The sequence below is a fragment of the Melopsittacus undulatus genome, chromosome 3 (assembly GCF_012275295.1).
Source record: "Melopsittacus undulatus isolate bMelUnd1 chromosome 3, bMelUnd1.mat.Z, whole genome shotgun sequence".
Classification (NCBI taxonomy): Eukaryota; Metazoa; Chordata; class Aves; order Psittaciformes; family Psittaculidae; genus Melopsittacus; species Melopsittacus undulatus.
In genome coordinates, this window is record NC_047529.1 from 29,024,221 (window position 1) to 29,039,844 (window position 15,624).

The following is a 15,624-nucleotide window of genomic DNA, read 5'->3' on the forward strand; positions in this document are numbered from 1 at the left end:
TTAATTCCAATCCCCCTGAACTCCAGACTTCTGATGCATTTCCTTATCCCCTCCTTAATACTTCTCCCCGTATTCCAATTCCTGATCCTCACAATCCTGATTCATCACAATACTTCTGCCTTTGGATGACTCTCAACTCCCAGTTTGTCTTTAATTCAGGTTCACTTTTCTTGCTTTTCACTTCTGTCTGATCCTCATATTACCTCTCAGACATTTCAGCTAGTACTTTCCAAGTCTTATTTTTTTCTTGCGTTCCCACTTTTTGTTGCTTCTCAGCCAAATTTACTCCTCCACTAAGCCCTACACTGATGCAAACTTCATTAAAGAAGTCTGGATTTAGTCCAAATAAAAGCTGATGGTCATCTCAATTGCAAAAAATCTCTTATCTAATACCCAAACTCTTCAAGTTTATGTCTCTTCCCCCCTCCACTCCCCACATTGAGAGCAATTACATACAGTAAGCACTTTGCATACAGAACAGCCTGAGCTTGATGCTAACAGTGAGACCGTGTGGGGAAAAGGCTATGAAAGAAAAGAGGAAACAATCTCACCGTCAGCTTGCAATCTTGCAATAAGATCAGTAGTTACGTACACCTAACAACCACCAAAAATCAACCAACCAAAAAAAAAAACCCACCAAAAACCCATCTGTCTTTTAAAATGGACCAAAGCAGAGATTTTAAACTCTACTCTAGGTGTAATCACCCTCTACTGCTTCACAAGTGTAATTCTCAGTAATTCTATTTTTCCATGAGAAAATGACAGCACAGATGAAAGAGTAAACAAGGAGCTACACAATTAATCCTAACATGAAGTTCTTGAGCATCTGACTATGCTACAACTTAAAACATGAAAGGATATGTGAAAGTACTGACTACTTGCATAGTAGTGGCAGCTACTTATTCACAGTATTTTTCTAAGCTTTTGTGAAAGCAGGAAGGGGAACTGGTTACTTTGCTAACCTGCCACTCCTCCAGGGATACATGCAAGCTATGAGCAAGAATACCTCTCCTCCTCAATGTAACAGTTCTATAGTCTGCATTTCTACATCCTTTGCAAACATTTTTACTAGCTGCAAATACTTCCTTTCTCCAAACCCTTGCTTTCTGCACACTAAGCCTAAATCAGCTATCATCCTAGCCTTCAGAGGATTTGCTAGGAGTATCTGCTAGTTACTATCCCAGTTCTTCCAGAATTCTGGAAAATAAGTGAACCAGCCCCAAGAAGCTGAGTACTTTAAGCTCACAGTTTTATTTACTGCTTTGCTTACTTGCATCCCACTCCCTGCTATTCACCCTACCTTCTCCCACACTTTGAGCTCAGAAACCGCAGCAGGACACTCAGATCTGACAATACCTACATTATCTTTGACACTACTACATTTTAACTGTGTTATCCTTTCTTTTTCTCCTCACAACTCTATGTGATTAAACAGTGATTTTGCTTTCTTTACTGTCTGCTCTCATCCCTAAAGGAACTTGACTTCTGCAAATTTGTCCTTTGTTTTCTCTCATAGTCTTTAATCCAAAACTCTAACTACATGGCTTTTTCTTCCCATTTCTGACAGGCCTGGCTCATCTGGGACATTCTTGGTGTTTTTCAAGTCTGCAGTTTTTCCTCACAATTTTCCCCTTTTCTAGGATAGTTCATGAACATTCTTCCATCTTCAGTAAATAACATCTTCAGTTCTGCAGAGCTCACCAGCTCTCAGTTTATTGACTTTTCCTTAAATACATTTTTGCTTGTTTTTGCTTTTAGCACACAATGAATGCAACCTCAGTCATTCAAACACTCCACTTGTTTCCGGTTGTCATCCACAACATCCCTTTGATTTCTGCTAATTCAGTGATTCTCACATTAGCTTCTCCTGCCTCTGTCATCTTGGCTTGTCATCACATAACATGGCTGAAATACAGATCATATTTATTCCTCTTGCACTTTTCCTCCATGCTTGCAGTGTTACCAGACATCCCGTTTTACAAGACCATAACCAACAGGTTCTCTTAAACTGAAACCTGTCTATCATCAACCATACAGATCCTTTCTGCATATTATCACTACAATACAGACTTTCACTCCAAGCTAAGGTTTTTATCCATGAGCTCATAATTTAATTTTAATTATTTCAAGATTCTGGCCTTCACAAATAGAGTCTTCCTCAGTCACATCCACTCAAGATACTAAACCCTGAATCTCTTTCTGTATTTCTAAAAGCACTCTCCTTCGCATTAAATGTAAAAAGAGTTATCTTTGATTCTAATACTTATCAGTAGGCAATACAAACCATCTTTTGTTTATTCATGACACCCCCTCCCTCTGATGAGACTAACTCCAGCCACAAACACCCATTTGTTTTTTTTAAATCATGCCTTCATGTTTTCCTACCAAAGTTTAGTTGGTGCTTATCTTACCAACACTTACATTTTATAGCTTCCACAAACTCTTCTGAACTATATATCACTAAACATAGAATGGGAAGGAAAGCAAGGATGGAACATACCCTCACAGCTGGAGAAGCTGCAGAAAGATTTCACATGGAGAATGTCTCTTCCTCCCTCTCTAGCAATTTCATGAAGAATATAACATTTACTCAGAGCCAGTGAGGACCGAGGGCAAGTGAAAACTCTTGCTGTGAGCCCATGTGTAAGAGACACCCCAGCTTAGTGGGAAGGTCATGTGAGCCCCGGCCATGGCTCTAGTACCATGGACAGGGCTGGGCCAAGGCCGCCAGCGAAGGGGCAAAGCACCACTGACTTCTGCAGAGGTCAGCCAATGCACCACTGACCTCTACAGCAAAGGGGTTTTGGGAAGTTAAGAGAGATAAAGAGACTCTAAACATAAAAAAAGTACGAGAAGCTATACCTAAGACAGAGGGAAGAGTTTACGTAATAGGGCTTGGCCCAACTTTCCCAGAGCTAATAGATACACATGGAAGGTGCAAATGATAAAAAAAAAAAAAAAAAGATTTAAGAGCTGAACTACAGTGTTTAAGAATCACTAATGCACACGAATAAACCACAGCAACTCAGCTACAAACACAGCACACTAGTCAGGTGCACCAAGTTTTCTTGGATTGCTCCACCTCATCAGCCATGCCCACTTGACATGTGGACTGTAAGTGCTTTGGAGCAGGGATTAGACTTCTACCCTGTGACTTTGCAATGCTTTTCAGAACAAACGCCCCACCTCTACCAACCACTGCAGTATATCATGGTTAAAAGAGAACAACATGAAGATGAGATGAAGAAGTGAAGGTGGATTAAACCTAAGCAGAATTAGCCATTTCCCACATCTACTCTCTTTTAGCATTTAATATATTAGAAATATACTAAATCCAGATGATTCTGAGAAACACAGTGGCGCTAGGGAAAACTCAAAAGACAAAAGCCACAGTTCATGAAAACCTTCAGAAGAGTATATATTTTCCACTGATTCTCCTATGGGGAATGGGAGCATTTGGTAACAGAAAGCATAAACATCATTAGATGCACCAAAGTAAGGTGCACAGCAAGCTACTTAATATGGCTTGAAATTGTTTTAACTGACTGCACATTGTCTGCACTTTAAAGGTTTAAAGTTTTAATTCTGTATTTTAAAATATGCACAAAGTTCCAGCTGAAGATCTGCAGTTTAGCTCATGTATTTCTGCAACTTCCATGCTCTGTATTCCTCTCAGAAAGGAAAAAATTCCCACACTCCTTTTGAAATCAGCATACCATTTGTGTCAATGACTTTCACAGAAACCTCTCTGGATGCTAATGACAGAGAATCACAATTCCAGAAAGGAAGCAGCAGTTGACATGAAAAAAAAAAAATTAAACAGCATATAATTAATGAACTGCAGCAAGGTGAGAAAAGTGTGAAAATATATTCTAGCAAACACCACATTACAGTGGGCAAATATGTATTTTAATAAAAGTAAATTTACAAGTAATAGCAGCAAATTTCTCAAAATGCACTGCAACATATGACATTTCCTACTGCTTCTCTAAGTATACCAAAACACCTTCTTCACATAGTTTCCCAAAACAAGTCACAAACATGCACTATAGGAAGACAGAACTCTAGTCCTAAAGACCTGACAAGCAAAAAATACATAATGGGAAAGGCAGAAATTGAAAAAAAACCCACATATGCATGCATGTCTCCAGTCTCACATTCACCCACCCTATCAAGCTGCTATTCCTTCTTGCCCTTGTTAGCTTTGTAGAACCAAAATGGAGCACAGAGAATTAAAGAATTTTAACATTCAAGAGGGAACAAAACTCAATAAACATCAATCCCTCATGCCTCTCCAAGCCAGATGAAAATGGTGGGACTGCCTCAGGTGGCCTATAGAACAAAGGCAGGTAGAGGTCTGAAATTACAAATTATGGTTTTAACATTAATTGCGCGGATTTTACAAAATTCCTGGAGTGGCTTTTAAATAGATCTCAAACAATTAAAATCTACTTCTATGCAGAGAACTAAGACCATCCTCTCTACTACTGTACTGTTTCTTTCATATTTTCAATCTTTCCACCACATATTCATCCCATCTACTTCTTACAAGACATTCATTCCAGCAGCAAGAGTTACTATGGTGGGGAGGGTGTTCCAGTAATTTATTAAACTGTCAGTATTTCCATTCTCCTCTCTTCATAGGGAAATCTATGCATGCAACAAAGTTTCAGAAGGTGGGGTAAACTTTGCACCTCAAGTCAACCTCACCATCAAGACATTAGATGGAAATGTCTTTGGCACATGAACTGTCTGCTACTCTCTGTTCACACAGTAACCTGCACAACAGCCCCCTACCCTTCTTTCTCGGTCCACAAGCACTGGACCATGATAAATAGGTAGAACAGAAATAAACAGGGAGGATTTTTATGGCCTTCAGTTCCAGTTTACTGTAAAACTTAATTCATACTTTAAAAAAAGTCACACACTTAATCATTAAAATACTGTAAAAATAATTTCTAAAAATCTTTAAAGCTCACAGCTATTAGGACCACTTTGCAGGATACATTACAGCTTAGGGACTATTTTATTTAACTTATAGCACAAAAAAAAAGAAAGAAGTGGGTGTTTTAAGTAAGAGCAGTACAAAACCAGATTTTTAAGCTTTTGTATCTTAAGAATGACCAGCATACATTTTTAGATCCTGGGACCTTTAATAGCAAGTCAACTAAAAAGACTGCATTTATCAGACTAAATTACTGATTTCAAGCAACTCCTCCCCCAGTCATGTGGCTGTGCACTGCATTCTATCAATTAAAACTTGTTTAATCTTAGTCACTATCATACACGCAAAGATTAAACAGTAACCTGTAAGGGCCCGTGGCACATGCTGTTCACTTTAAATTTTTTTTCAGCGGAAGCTAAAGATTGCCTGCATTTTGCTAAGCAACATCCTAATCTGAGAACAATGCAGATATTGCACGATTCCTTTTCCTCTGAAATCATGCTGTGTTCTATAAGCATGCCTTTCCTAATCCCTTTTCCACTACTGACTGCAAAGGATCAGATTCTCTTCCAACTGTCTGAATACGCACCAGCTCCCAAACTGTAGTGCAGGAGCTTCTGGTGATCACAAAAGGCCATGATCCAGGGTCTGTAAGCAGTGTTACAATCACATAAACCAGTAAAATCCAACATACTTTCAGCTGATACTGAAAATCAATCATATTTTTCAACTGATACAGGTCAGTTAATACAAGTTCAGAAAACACCGATTTAAGGCAATACCATTGCCCATGGAGATGTATTGGTAAATTATACACTTATAATTGTCCAACATCTTTTTGATTTCCTCACTTACCAAGCTTTTTCCACTCCATCACTGAAAGCAAGGCCTCATTAACTAAACTTTTAAGACACTATTAGATACCTGCTAATTACCTAAGAATCACAAAACTGGTAAGCCACAATGTTAAGTGCAAAAGACTTCCCAGTGGAATCTGAAAGCAGGTATCTGTGTTTGCACAGAACTGAGCTCAGGTTAACTAGTCACATCAGCCCCTACCTCCTGTGCTTTTGCTCTGCCTCCCCCTGTGCCTCTGCTTCCGAGGAGGGGCCTGCAAGACTCAAGCTGGCTTCATGCATGCAGTGCACAGTCCATTCCAGAAATGGATTTGCTGGGAAAAGCAGTTAAAAAACATCCTCAGAGCACCAGTATTAACCAGTTAATTTGTTATTTAATGCATGTATACAATATCCTGGAAAACAAATACTTAACTGCCTTCAATTAATTAACTAACTCTTCCTAGTCATTTGTTAAAACCAATGCCTACACAAAGCCAGCACGCAGCATGGTTTCAACTTACCTATTAACTGTTTCGAATACCATGTTCCCTAAACTATACACAGACAGATTTCCCAAATTTCAGAACTCTACTGTCTACTGCAACACAGCAGCACACACTGGAAACTGGTGCTTTACAGTGTCTGTGACATTAAAAATTCACAGCTCCTTTGTGTTACCTGTACATTTTTAGATGCATTCTTTACTAAGTCTTAGTTCATAACAAGCTGATGAAATAATTCTTGCCTAGTATTTTAGAAAAAAAAGGTGCTGAGCACTGGTATCTCTATTACACAACTTATAGACAGCTTTTCAAAACATCACTACCTGAAAAACCAGGCACATAATCCTAAATGACCTGAGTATTTCCAAACCAAAGAAGTCTACATTTGAAAAAAGATCTTACAGTTTTGAAAATTATTTTGTTCCTCTTGATAAATCGCAAAGAAAAAAATTCAATAGTCGTTTCAACACAGGCTTTAGGACAGCACACAAACAGGCAGCAACTACTGATACTTTGCCAAAAGTGCCAGATAGATGAATACTGTTAAGAACAGCTATAGCCAGTGCAATCTCTCATACCCTGCCTTGCAAGCTTCACTTGGATCCATAAGACACCAAGCACATTCTTTATCATCATTAACATAAGAGATAATTTTTGTACCTAAAATAGTGTCTAATTTCCAAAATATGCAGAGATACAAAGATTTATCATACTGATTGAGTTTCGTTCTCTGTTACGCTTCTCCAAAGTGGAAATGTGACACAAAAACAAATGCTAAGCAGAATAAGGAATCCGCCATATTCAAATTTGTAAATTAGTATCATTCTCCTCATGTAAAAAAAAGTTTTCAAAATGTAACTTATTGAGTTAAATCTTTAAAAAGACTTTAAGGCACATGTTACAAATTTTATGCCATCATATATAAATTTTCTGAGAAGTGTTATGACATCTTTGCAACCATACAGCTTTAGAAAAAACACAATTTTCGTGATACTTGTAATAATCTCTAAATCCAGCAAAACTGCTTTTGACCCAAATGCTAACTTCAACTCTGTGATAATCAACTATTAAGCAGCTCTACCTTACAACAGATTCACTATTAAAAATAATCTTTAAGAAAAAGTTACCTTTGATTCAGAATTGCTGATCTCAAGACTATCAGGTTAATAAGGTATAATTAAAACCAAGCATTTAAGTGCAAGCTTGCAGGGAAGAATATTATCTCAGGAACAAAACTAACTCCTTCTGTGCAGATTATTTTGAATTCAACTGCCTGATCTAGCGGCTTTGGGAACTGGCAAAACAGGAAAATCTTGAAAAGGGTGTTCAAACACCTAACCCAGGTTTTGTTCATTTAAGACACGTTAATAATCCATTGCTAGTGGCAGTTCTTTTGTAAGAAGGAACAACAACTACTGACAAGACTCTTTCTGCTAAAGAGGCTTTTTAAAATACATGCTTACTGCAAAACAAATCAGCTAAATACTCAATATAAGAACTGATGTAACAGGTAGATGGACCAAATGAATCTGCATCACAAGCAAGATTCCCCCCTCCTCCAAGTTACTTCAGAGAAGCTGCTGGAGGAATCAAGATACACAGATGCTTTCCATTTCATTGTGCGTATATAACTGGGATGAGGAATGTGCTCTCACTGTGTTCAGACCTGTCCCAGATTTCCCTCTGATTTGAAACAGCAGGGAAGACTCTCAGTTTCTCTCTTCCCCCAGCGCTAACAGCGACTCTCCTTAGCAGGGAGGGCTCTTACCGCCAGGTTCAACGGCACGTTTCGAGTATTCTTAAAACAAACCACTCTCTCGCAGACAAAAGCGACTCCTACTAAGTATTCGCAGGCCAGGCTGTCCAAGAGGAGGCAGGAAGGAGGGGGCTCCCGCGCACCGAGGGGAGGCCGAGCCGGCGCCGCTCCGGGGGGCTGTCTAGCGAGGGGCAGGCATCGCCTCACGGCCCTGGAGAAGCGATTCCTGAGGGAAGGCTACCTTAAAGCATATGTCCGAGGGGAAGGAGATGCTTCAATTTCTAAGCACACGGTCTAGAAAGAAGATTAAATCCCACCTGTGCAGGCAGGCGCGCGTACACACACACACACACATTGGCAAAGGACACTCCAACCTCTTGTACCGCCGGGCTGGCTGGGCCGAAGCCCCCCACAGTGGAGAGGGAAAAAGGCGCGGGGGGGCGAGGCGTTTCAGGTGTCGCTGTAAAGGAAAGGGCAGAGGGTGGAGGCTGGAGAATTCAAATAACTCCCCAGGTAAGAGCAAGGGTGAAAGGGCGGGAGGAACCGGCTGGCTTAGGGCTCCGCAGGCACCAGGAGGGGAAAGAGAAGCGAAGGGCCGCGTTCCCCCACCCCCAGACTAAGAGAAGCAGTGCAGGGGGCGACCAGCCCTCCAGCCTCGCTGTGCACTGAGAGGCGAGCTCAGAGCGGGGAGGCGGGCGGAGCGGGATCCCGCGAGCCGGGGGGCAGCAGCGCCTCAGCCTTTTCTTTCCCCTCTCCACCGCGAGCCTGATTTCCTCTCAGTGGCAGCCGAGGGCGCTCCTCGGAGCCGGGAGGGGAGAGGGAGCGGCAGGAGCCAGTGCCGGTAGTGCCTTGTTCTCTGCTGCCGCCACGGCGGGCAACCAGGCCGGAGGGGGCTGCGCAGCCCGCTCCCCGCCCCGCCGCGCCTCCCCTCCCGGGACTCACCTCCTCGATGGCCGCCACCGTGTTCCTGCACTGGGCCATCCGGGTGGTGAAGTTGGAGGCGGTAGGTGACTTGTAATCCTCATTGGTTTCGGACACGAATTCCGACACGGAGATCTGGTCCGGCATGGCGGGGCGGGGATGAGTGAGGGGAGGAGGGGGGGCGGGGGGGAAACAGGCGGCTCCGGGGGGAGGGGAGTGCCCAGGGGGGGCTCCCCCCTCACATCGCTCGGCGGCCGGCGGCAGCGCCCTCCTCGCAGCCCCGCCGTCTGCAGCGGTGTTGTTCCTCCTCCGCCGCCACACAAGGAAATTCCCCGCACCCACACTCCTCCTCCGCGCGCGGTCACGCAGCACCGGGGCCGGGCACACGCCCAGCGGCGAGCGGAGGGAAGGCGGTGGCAGGAGCTCTCTCCATACCCCGCCCTCCCTCTCGCTTTCTCCTCTCTCTCACACACAGAGGGAGGAGGCGGGTCGAGGTGCGGCCGCGTGAATCTCCCTTTCAGTCCCCGCACGCCCGGAGGAGACCTGCAGCCACGCACTCACCCCCCGACTCCCGCCCGGAGAAGATGGCGGCCCCCTCCCTCTTTCCCTCATAGCCCCGCTGAGGAGAGAGAGGGAGCAGGGAGCAGTGCGGCTCTATCTGCAGCCACAGGCTGAGTGATCCGAGGGACAGGCAGGGCAAAGCCAACCGTGTAATTAAGATCGTGTTTAACAACAAAAACCCAAGGGCAAGGGAAGGTGAGGGGCCATGCAGACTTCATGTAACGGGTGGAAGCTCGGAGGACAGGTCTTTGCACTGTCCCCTCCCTGGCTACCCGGAGGTGGCAAGGACAGGCTCTTCCTTCACAATTCATAATCTATATTTCGACAGCTTAACCTATTTTACGAGTTTGTGACCAAGTTTTGAAGGAGATAAAGCTGAGAAATGATGACAAATTCCCAAGAGGTCTGTGCAAAAATAGTTTTAGGCTAACGTTTATATCTAAATTCTTAGAAAGCTTTTTCTGTACTCGAAGCATTGTTATCGGAGGAGGAGATGCCTTGTACTTTAATATAAAGCCACAAGGATTATTCAGGACAGAAAAAACACAGTTCAGCCACAGCTGTGGCGTTTGTGACTGATGGGCAGAAAAGGAGATTTGCAAGGTGTCACCAGCGGGGCACGGTGCATGCTTGCATTGGGAATACCGGGAATGTGATCCACAGCAGTGGTTTCTCTTGGCCTCAAAGCCCTTAGGACTTCTAGCTTTTTCATGCAGAAAGGAATGGAAACCTGTATTTTGGCCCAGAAGCTCCTCTGGCCCTCTGGTGATGGAGTTATTAGCTGTCTGTAAATGATGTCTGTAAATTGCTGGGTTTTAAAACTCTCCAGGGAATTCAGATGAGTCAGCAGGTACTCTTTTGCTGCAGTTTGTAAAATGTCCGTATGAATAACTGCAGGCCTACCCAGATGTTACAGCCCATTGTGCTCCTTGCTAGTGTTGTGAGAAGTTGTCCTTCCACATGAGCAATGAAGCTGATAGACCCTATTCATTGTACTGGTTGTAGCAAAGCAGATAAACGATTACTATCTTCATGTTCTTTCCCATTTTCTAACTCTTACTAGTTTTTCCATTCTAAACTTTACTTACTTTCTCTTATAACAAATGTCACATTATGTTGCTTTTCAACTTCTGTTTCCACATAACTTTGTATTATAAACCACCCTCTTTGTTAAGTCTTGTGCATGTTTCAGTTGATGGGGCATGTGCAGGTATAAATTGTTATGGTGCTAATGCATTAAACATGTATTTGTATGTTACATGATACATGAGTATATTTGTAACCAGATTGAGTATAAATACTCATTCTTGCTAAAAATATGTGTGATCTTACATCTCTATTTTTGTGTCAGGTGATGGTGATTACCTTCAGAGCAATACTTACTACACTATTACCAAAACTTAGGAAACTAGCATTTTTAGACTTCATTATCTTCCAGTGTGGTATATGTATTTAGAAATTTTGAAAGGGATGAAAGCCTTAGGGGGGTCTGAAAGGCAAATAATACTAGATTTTAAATTTTGCAGCAGCTCTTCTATCAGGTGCAGACTGAATCTGCAGCAAATCAATGCAGTCGCTAGTGGTTGCATCTTCAGTTTGATATTGGAGTATATGCAACTAAGACTGTTCACGCAATGAAATTTTAAATTCTGTAGACTGTGTTTACACAGCAGGTCAGGCCAGATGATTGCAGCAGCAGCTTCTAATCTTTAATTGAATAGATTCAGAAGTTTGCCATCCCAGTGAAACTGCTAGGCCTTTCTGCTTGACAGACTGTGCATTTGACTCAGCTCTCTTGTTTCTGAAGCTGAAGACTTGTACTTGGGTGAACCTAGACAATATCTAGCCTTGATCTCAAGACTCACAGTTTGGAGAAGCCATTACTTCTGTCAGTGTATTCTGACAGAGGCAAGTCAAGATTACTGCATCTTCAGCTGTTGCTTGTTATTACAATTTTTTCAGTACGTCGAGGAGCTATTCAGTACTCAGACCTTTCTCCCTGTGAGCATTCTTGTATGCTGCAATGAAATAATTTCTCAGTTTTGTTTCTTGATAAACCAAGCTGATCAACTTCCCTGTTTTGAAGAGGGCAGAGCTAATTTGAATTGCTTTGCATTGGCCACAAACCAAGATTGAGTACACAGATGGTACTGTGGGTCAACTGACATGTGCCAACTCATTACATTGCAGTAACACTTTCATTAGTGCACATGAGTCCTGTGTCTCTCACTGAAATTTTATTTTCCTAGCCTTTCCATAATTCTTATAGTTCTAACACCTCAATAAATTATTATTTTGATCCTCTACTCCCTCATTGTTATATTCAGGAGTATCATTAGACTTTCTGGTCCCAATATTGTACTGGCTCATCTACTTGTCTATTATGGCCTTGAGGTATTTAGGAGCAACACTTAATTTTACCATCCAGCCTATTCTTTGAATTTATAAGTGTTGCAATGGAATGGTTCAATAATGAAACAGCTGTGAATGAAGCATGCTTATGCAGGATCGGGTACTACTATTCAATTTCTAAGTTTTTCCTGCTTGCTTGCACACCATTGCTCTTCTGGTTTTGGACACTCTTTCTTTCTTATCTGCAATTAATGCTGCATAAAATGTCACTGTTTTCTTTGACCCAGTCACAAAGTTAGACATCTTCTACTAAAGAGAAATAAGTAACAAAGCCACTTTCTAAAGATCCAAGTTCTGCACATTGCTGCAAAGCTTCTAATCTTGTAGATAAGCATAGACTACAACTCTATAAAGTGATGGGAATTATCAGGGTTTAGGTTTCTTTCCCTTGCAGAAGATAAGAAACTCAGAATACTTGATTTGTGTAAACATTGACTTTAAACCAGTATTAATAGTTTTGTCAGTCAGTGTTATCAAAAACATGTCAGACCTTCAAATCCTAACATAGACTTTAAAAGAATAATTCTTTTTCTCCTTTTGTTTTTTGAGCTTTTAGAAATCCTATCTCTATGTCAAAATACTTCTTTGCATCACTGACATTAAGAACCCAAACCAAGGACCAGATACCATACACAGAACAACAGGGCAGCCTCTGGAGATCTGAGCATCTAAAATTAGCTAATGGAAAGGCAATTGAGTGAATATAAGGAAATACTTGACCATTATTGATCTGCATGAGAGTCTGTGATCTCAGTGCACTATGCCCTAATGTTTCATAAGACATTTCAGATGGGTTTTCAAGAAGGATTTTGAGCTAGATTGGGCTATTTAAGAGGGAATTATTATGAGGGTCAGCGTGGAAAGGCATGATAGACCTTGTGTCTTTCAAATGTAACAGTTCAGAGTTGGAGGTTAATGTCATGGATCAAATAGAAGCATAACTTAGTATCTGTTTAGTTGAAAGGGCACGGGAACTTGCAAGCTGTCTCTCTTCAAAGAGGCAATATATGAATACCTAAGAAATTAAATGCAAATTCATCTAGCTAGGGCCTGAGTGGGGTAGAGAAAGACTGTCAAAAAAGCAAACGAAAGTTCACCTGGGTTTAGCATAGAAAATAAGCATAGACGTTCAAAGTTTCCCCATTGTAATGAAGCATGGCTTAAAGCAAAGTAGAATTTAAGAAAGAACAAAATTCTATTTCATCTCCCAGAGTCTGGCTTCCAAGCAAGGGTGAAACAGACAGGAACATGTACTTCATGAATGTCTGTTAAATAAAATATGATGACCTTTAAAGTGGAGAATACATTTATAAACAAAAATAAATCTTCTCACCTGAAGTCTCCTATCCTTGTATGATAAAGTCCTCACCTATTCAAACTTATGCCACTCACTTGACATAAGTTTGAATGGGAATACCTGGCAGTGATGAACTAGGTGCCTTTCAGGAGGCATCCTTTGCTGCATTGGTTTCTTGCCTGCAGCTGATGATCTGGAATCCATGGGAAGTGGTAGGAAATGTTAGTTTAATTTGCAGGACAGCTGCTTGGTGATGGGGGACATGGCAGGCCCTAGGCAGGGCAGAAAGGAACTTCCTTCAGAGGTCGTGGTTCTGCGCTTGAGTTCTGCCTGAGCAAGGTCTTGTTCTGCAGGATCTCCTGACACTTGTATTCAGCTAGTTTGTTATTTCAGACGTACAAAAGGCCTGCATCCTCCAGGGAAGTGCTTATAGCAGCTCTGAGTAGGAGAGAAAGAGATTACGGAATCTATACAACTTGGGACACCACCCATGCCTCAGGAAGATCTCAGGCAGGAAGGATTCTTTGGAGAAGGTCATTCCCTCAAGTTATACTGAGAAGACATCGTTTGTATAGCACAGCACCATGTATGAATAGAATATTTCATTTGGAAGGAGCAACAGCAATCATCTGCCTTCCAGACCTCAGACACATTGTCCTTTTTTCAAAATATCTTAAGTAATTGATGCAATTGAACATAATCAGCAGGCAAGACTGAGAACAGCCCCCCTGTAATACAGAGCATGGTGTGTCTCCATTGAGAGGGACAGCTTTTCACATCTGTACTGGTAAATTAGAAGTACAAAAATACAACATGGGTCCTGGAGTGCAATTGGCCATATTACTAAGTTGTTAGAGAAGGCCCTTGCATAGGTTCTGAATTCTCAAAAGTCTTCCTGAAGATGCGTAAGCACACTTTAGGACTTTGGACAGTGCACTAATAATACACACTACTAAATATATTCTGTGTTTTAAGATCTCTCAAGACAGATGAGTTTGAGAATGATTGTAAGAATGGTGTAATCATTTTTGGCTTTAAAAACAACCATGTCTTCTGCACCAGTTCTGTGAGTCTAACCTTCCTTTCTTGGTACTTAGCTTCTGAAAATGAAGCATTCTGATTCCAGTTTAAACACAAAATTAATATAAAAAGACATTTTTAATTTCCTTTGATAAAAATGGAACAAAAAGTACTTTGGTTATTACAGTCCCTGTTCTCACATAGTTCAGTTTAACTGCTGATGTGCTTACCCATTTCTTTATGTCTGATATCCATAAAGGAGTGCAACTGAGAGATTAGTTCTTCATCCTTTCTCTCTTGGTTTAGGATCCTATTTTTGAATGTGTTATCTCTCCCAACCTTCGGGCTCATTCTAAGTATATAAACTAATGCTACAATTGGCATCTAACTTTGCTGAAGTGAAGCTGCTGCAGTCACAGTGGCCCTGCACTCTGTGGGTCTGAATTTAGCATTTTGTGGGTTTTAAGCACACCATTGTGTTGCCTATGCCATCATCTAAATAATTATGTACTCTGCTCTCATTGCATTTATCATAGCACTACAGTCTTAACTTTGCTTGCATCTTACCTATTTATGCACAGCATATTACTAAGTCATTACCCTCCAACAGTAGTAGCTGTCCATTTTGAAATGCAGTCCTAAGTACGGAGTTGCTGCCAGGCACTTTTAGAATTCATGGGAGGGTCTGGCAATGTTCCTGCAGTTGCAGGACAATGGATACAGGGCCTAAACTTAATGCTGTTCAGTGTTAAGTTAGACTTGATATGATAATGGAATTTCTCAGAGTACAATTATAATGTTTTGAAGTACATAATAAAATTATGTGGGAAATGGTAAACAGATGAAAAACCAAAGCATAGAATTTAAATACTCTCTGAGGCTTTTTCAGAACAGCAGAGGAGCTCAGGCAGTAGAAAGATGCGTATGTCAGAGATGAATATATTAGATAGGACCCGAAGGCTCGTAGACTTCACAGAGAAAACGAATGAACTAAAACTAAATCAATACAGCAAGATATATATTAATTTTCCAGTTTCCTTATTAGTTATTAAACACAGTTTAAGGAAACAAAATAATTTCATTAAAGAGGGAGGACTGGGATAACTAACTTTGACTCTTTGAAGATAACATTTATAATGGTAATAATAAATCCACTACAGGCAAAACATTCTAGCTTTGAACTTTATCAATGCAATCATTTTTTTGCCACTAAGGAGAAGGCAAAAAAAAAATCAAATGTTTATTTATGAGGCATTTATTGTGGATAGAGAATGAAATTGTAAGCATGAATTGTAAATAAAAACATCTGTGATTAATGAAGTTAACAGGAAATAAAAGGAGGAAAGCACAGATTTTTCTGAAGCACTCAA

The 15,624-nt window shown here is 41.2% G+C and overlaps 1 protein-coding gene across 4 annotated transcripts in view; it reads right to left on the minus strand.

Moving 5' to 3' along the window:
- The window catches only part of ASAP2 (ArfGAP with SH3 domain, ankyrin repeat and PH domain 2), a 94,716-nt gene extending 85,584 nt beyond the window's left edge, over positions 1-9,132 (minus strand). For 3 of the 4 annotated variants that reach the window (XM_034060401.1, XM_034060400.1, XM_034060399.1), the window contains exon 1: positions 8,986-9,127. In XM_034060401.1, coding sequence (XP_033916292.1) covers positions 8,986-9,111 — 126 coding nt within the window. In that variant the 5' untranslated portion in view covers positions 9,112-9,127. Of the gene's footprint in view, positions 1-8,985 lie in introns of all 4 variants that reach the window. The other variant, XM_034060402.1, reaches the window with a different exon arrangement.
- Between the last annotated feature and the right edge of the window lie 6,492 nt (positions 9,133-15,624).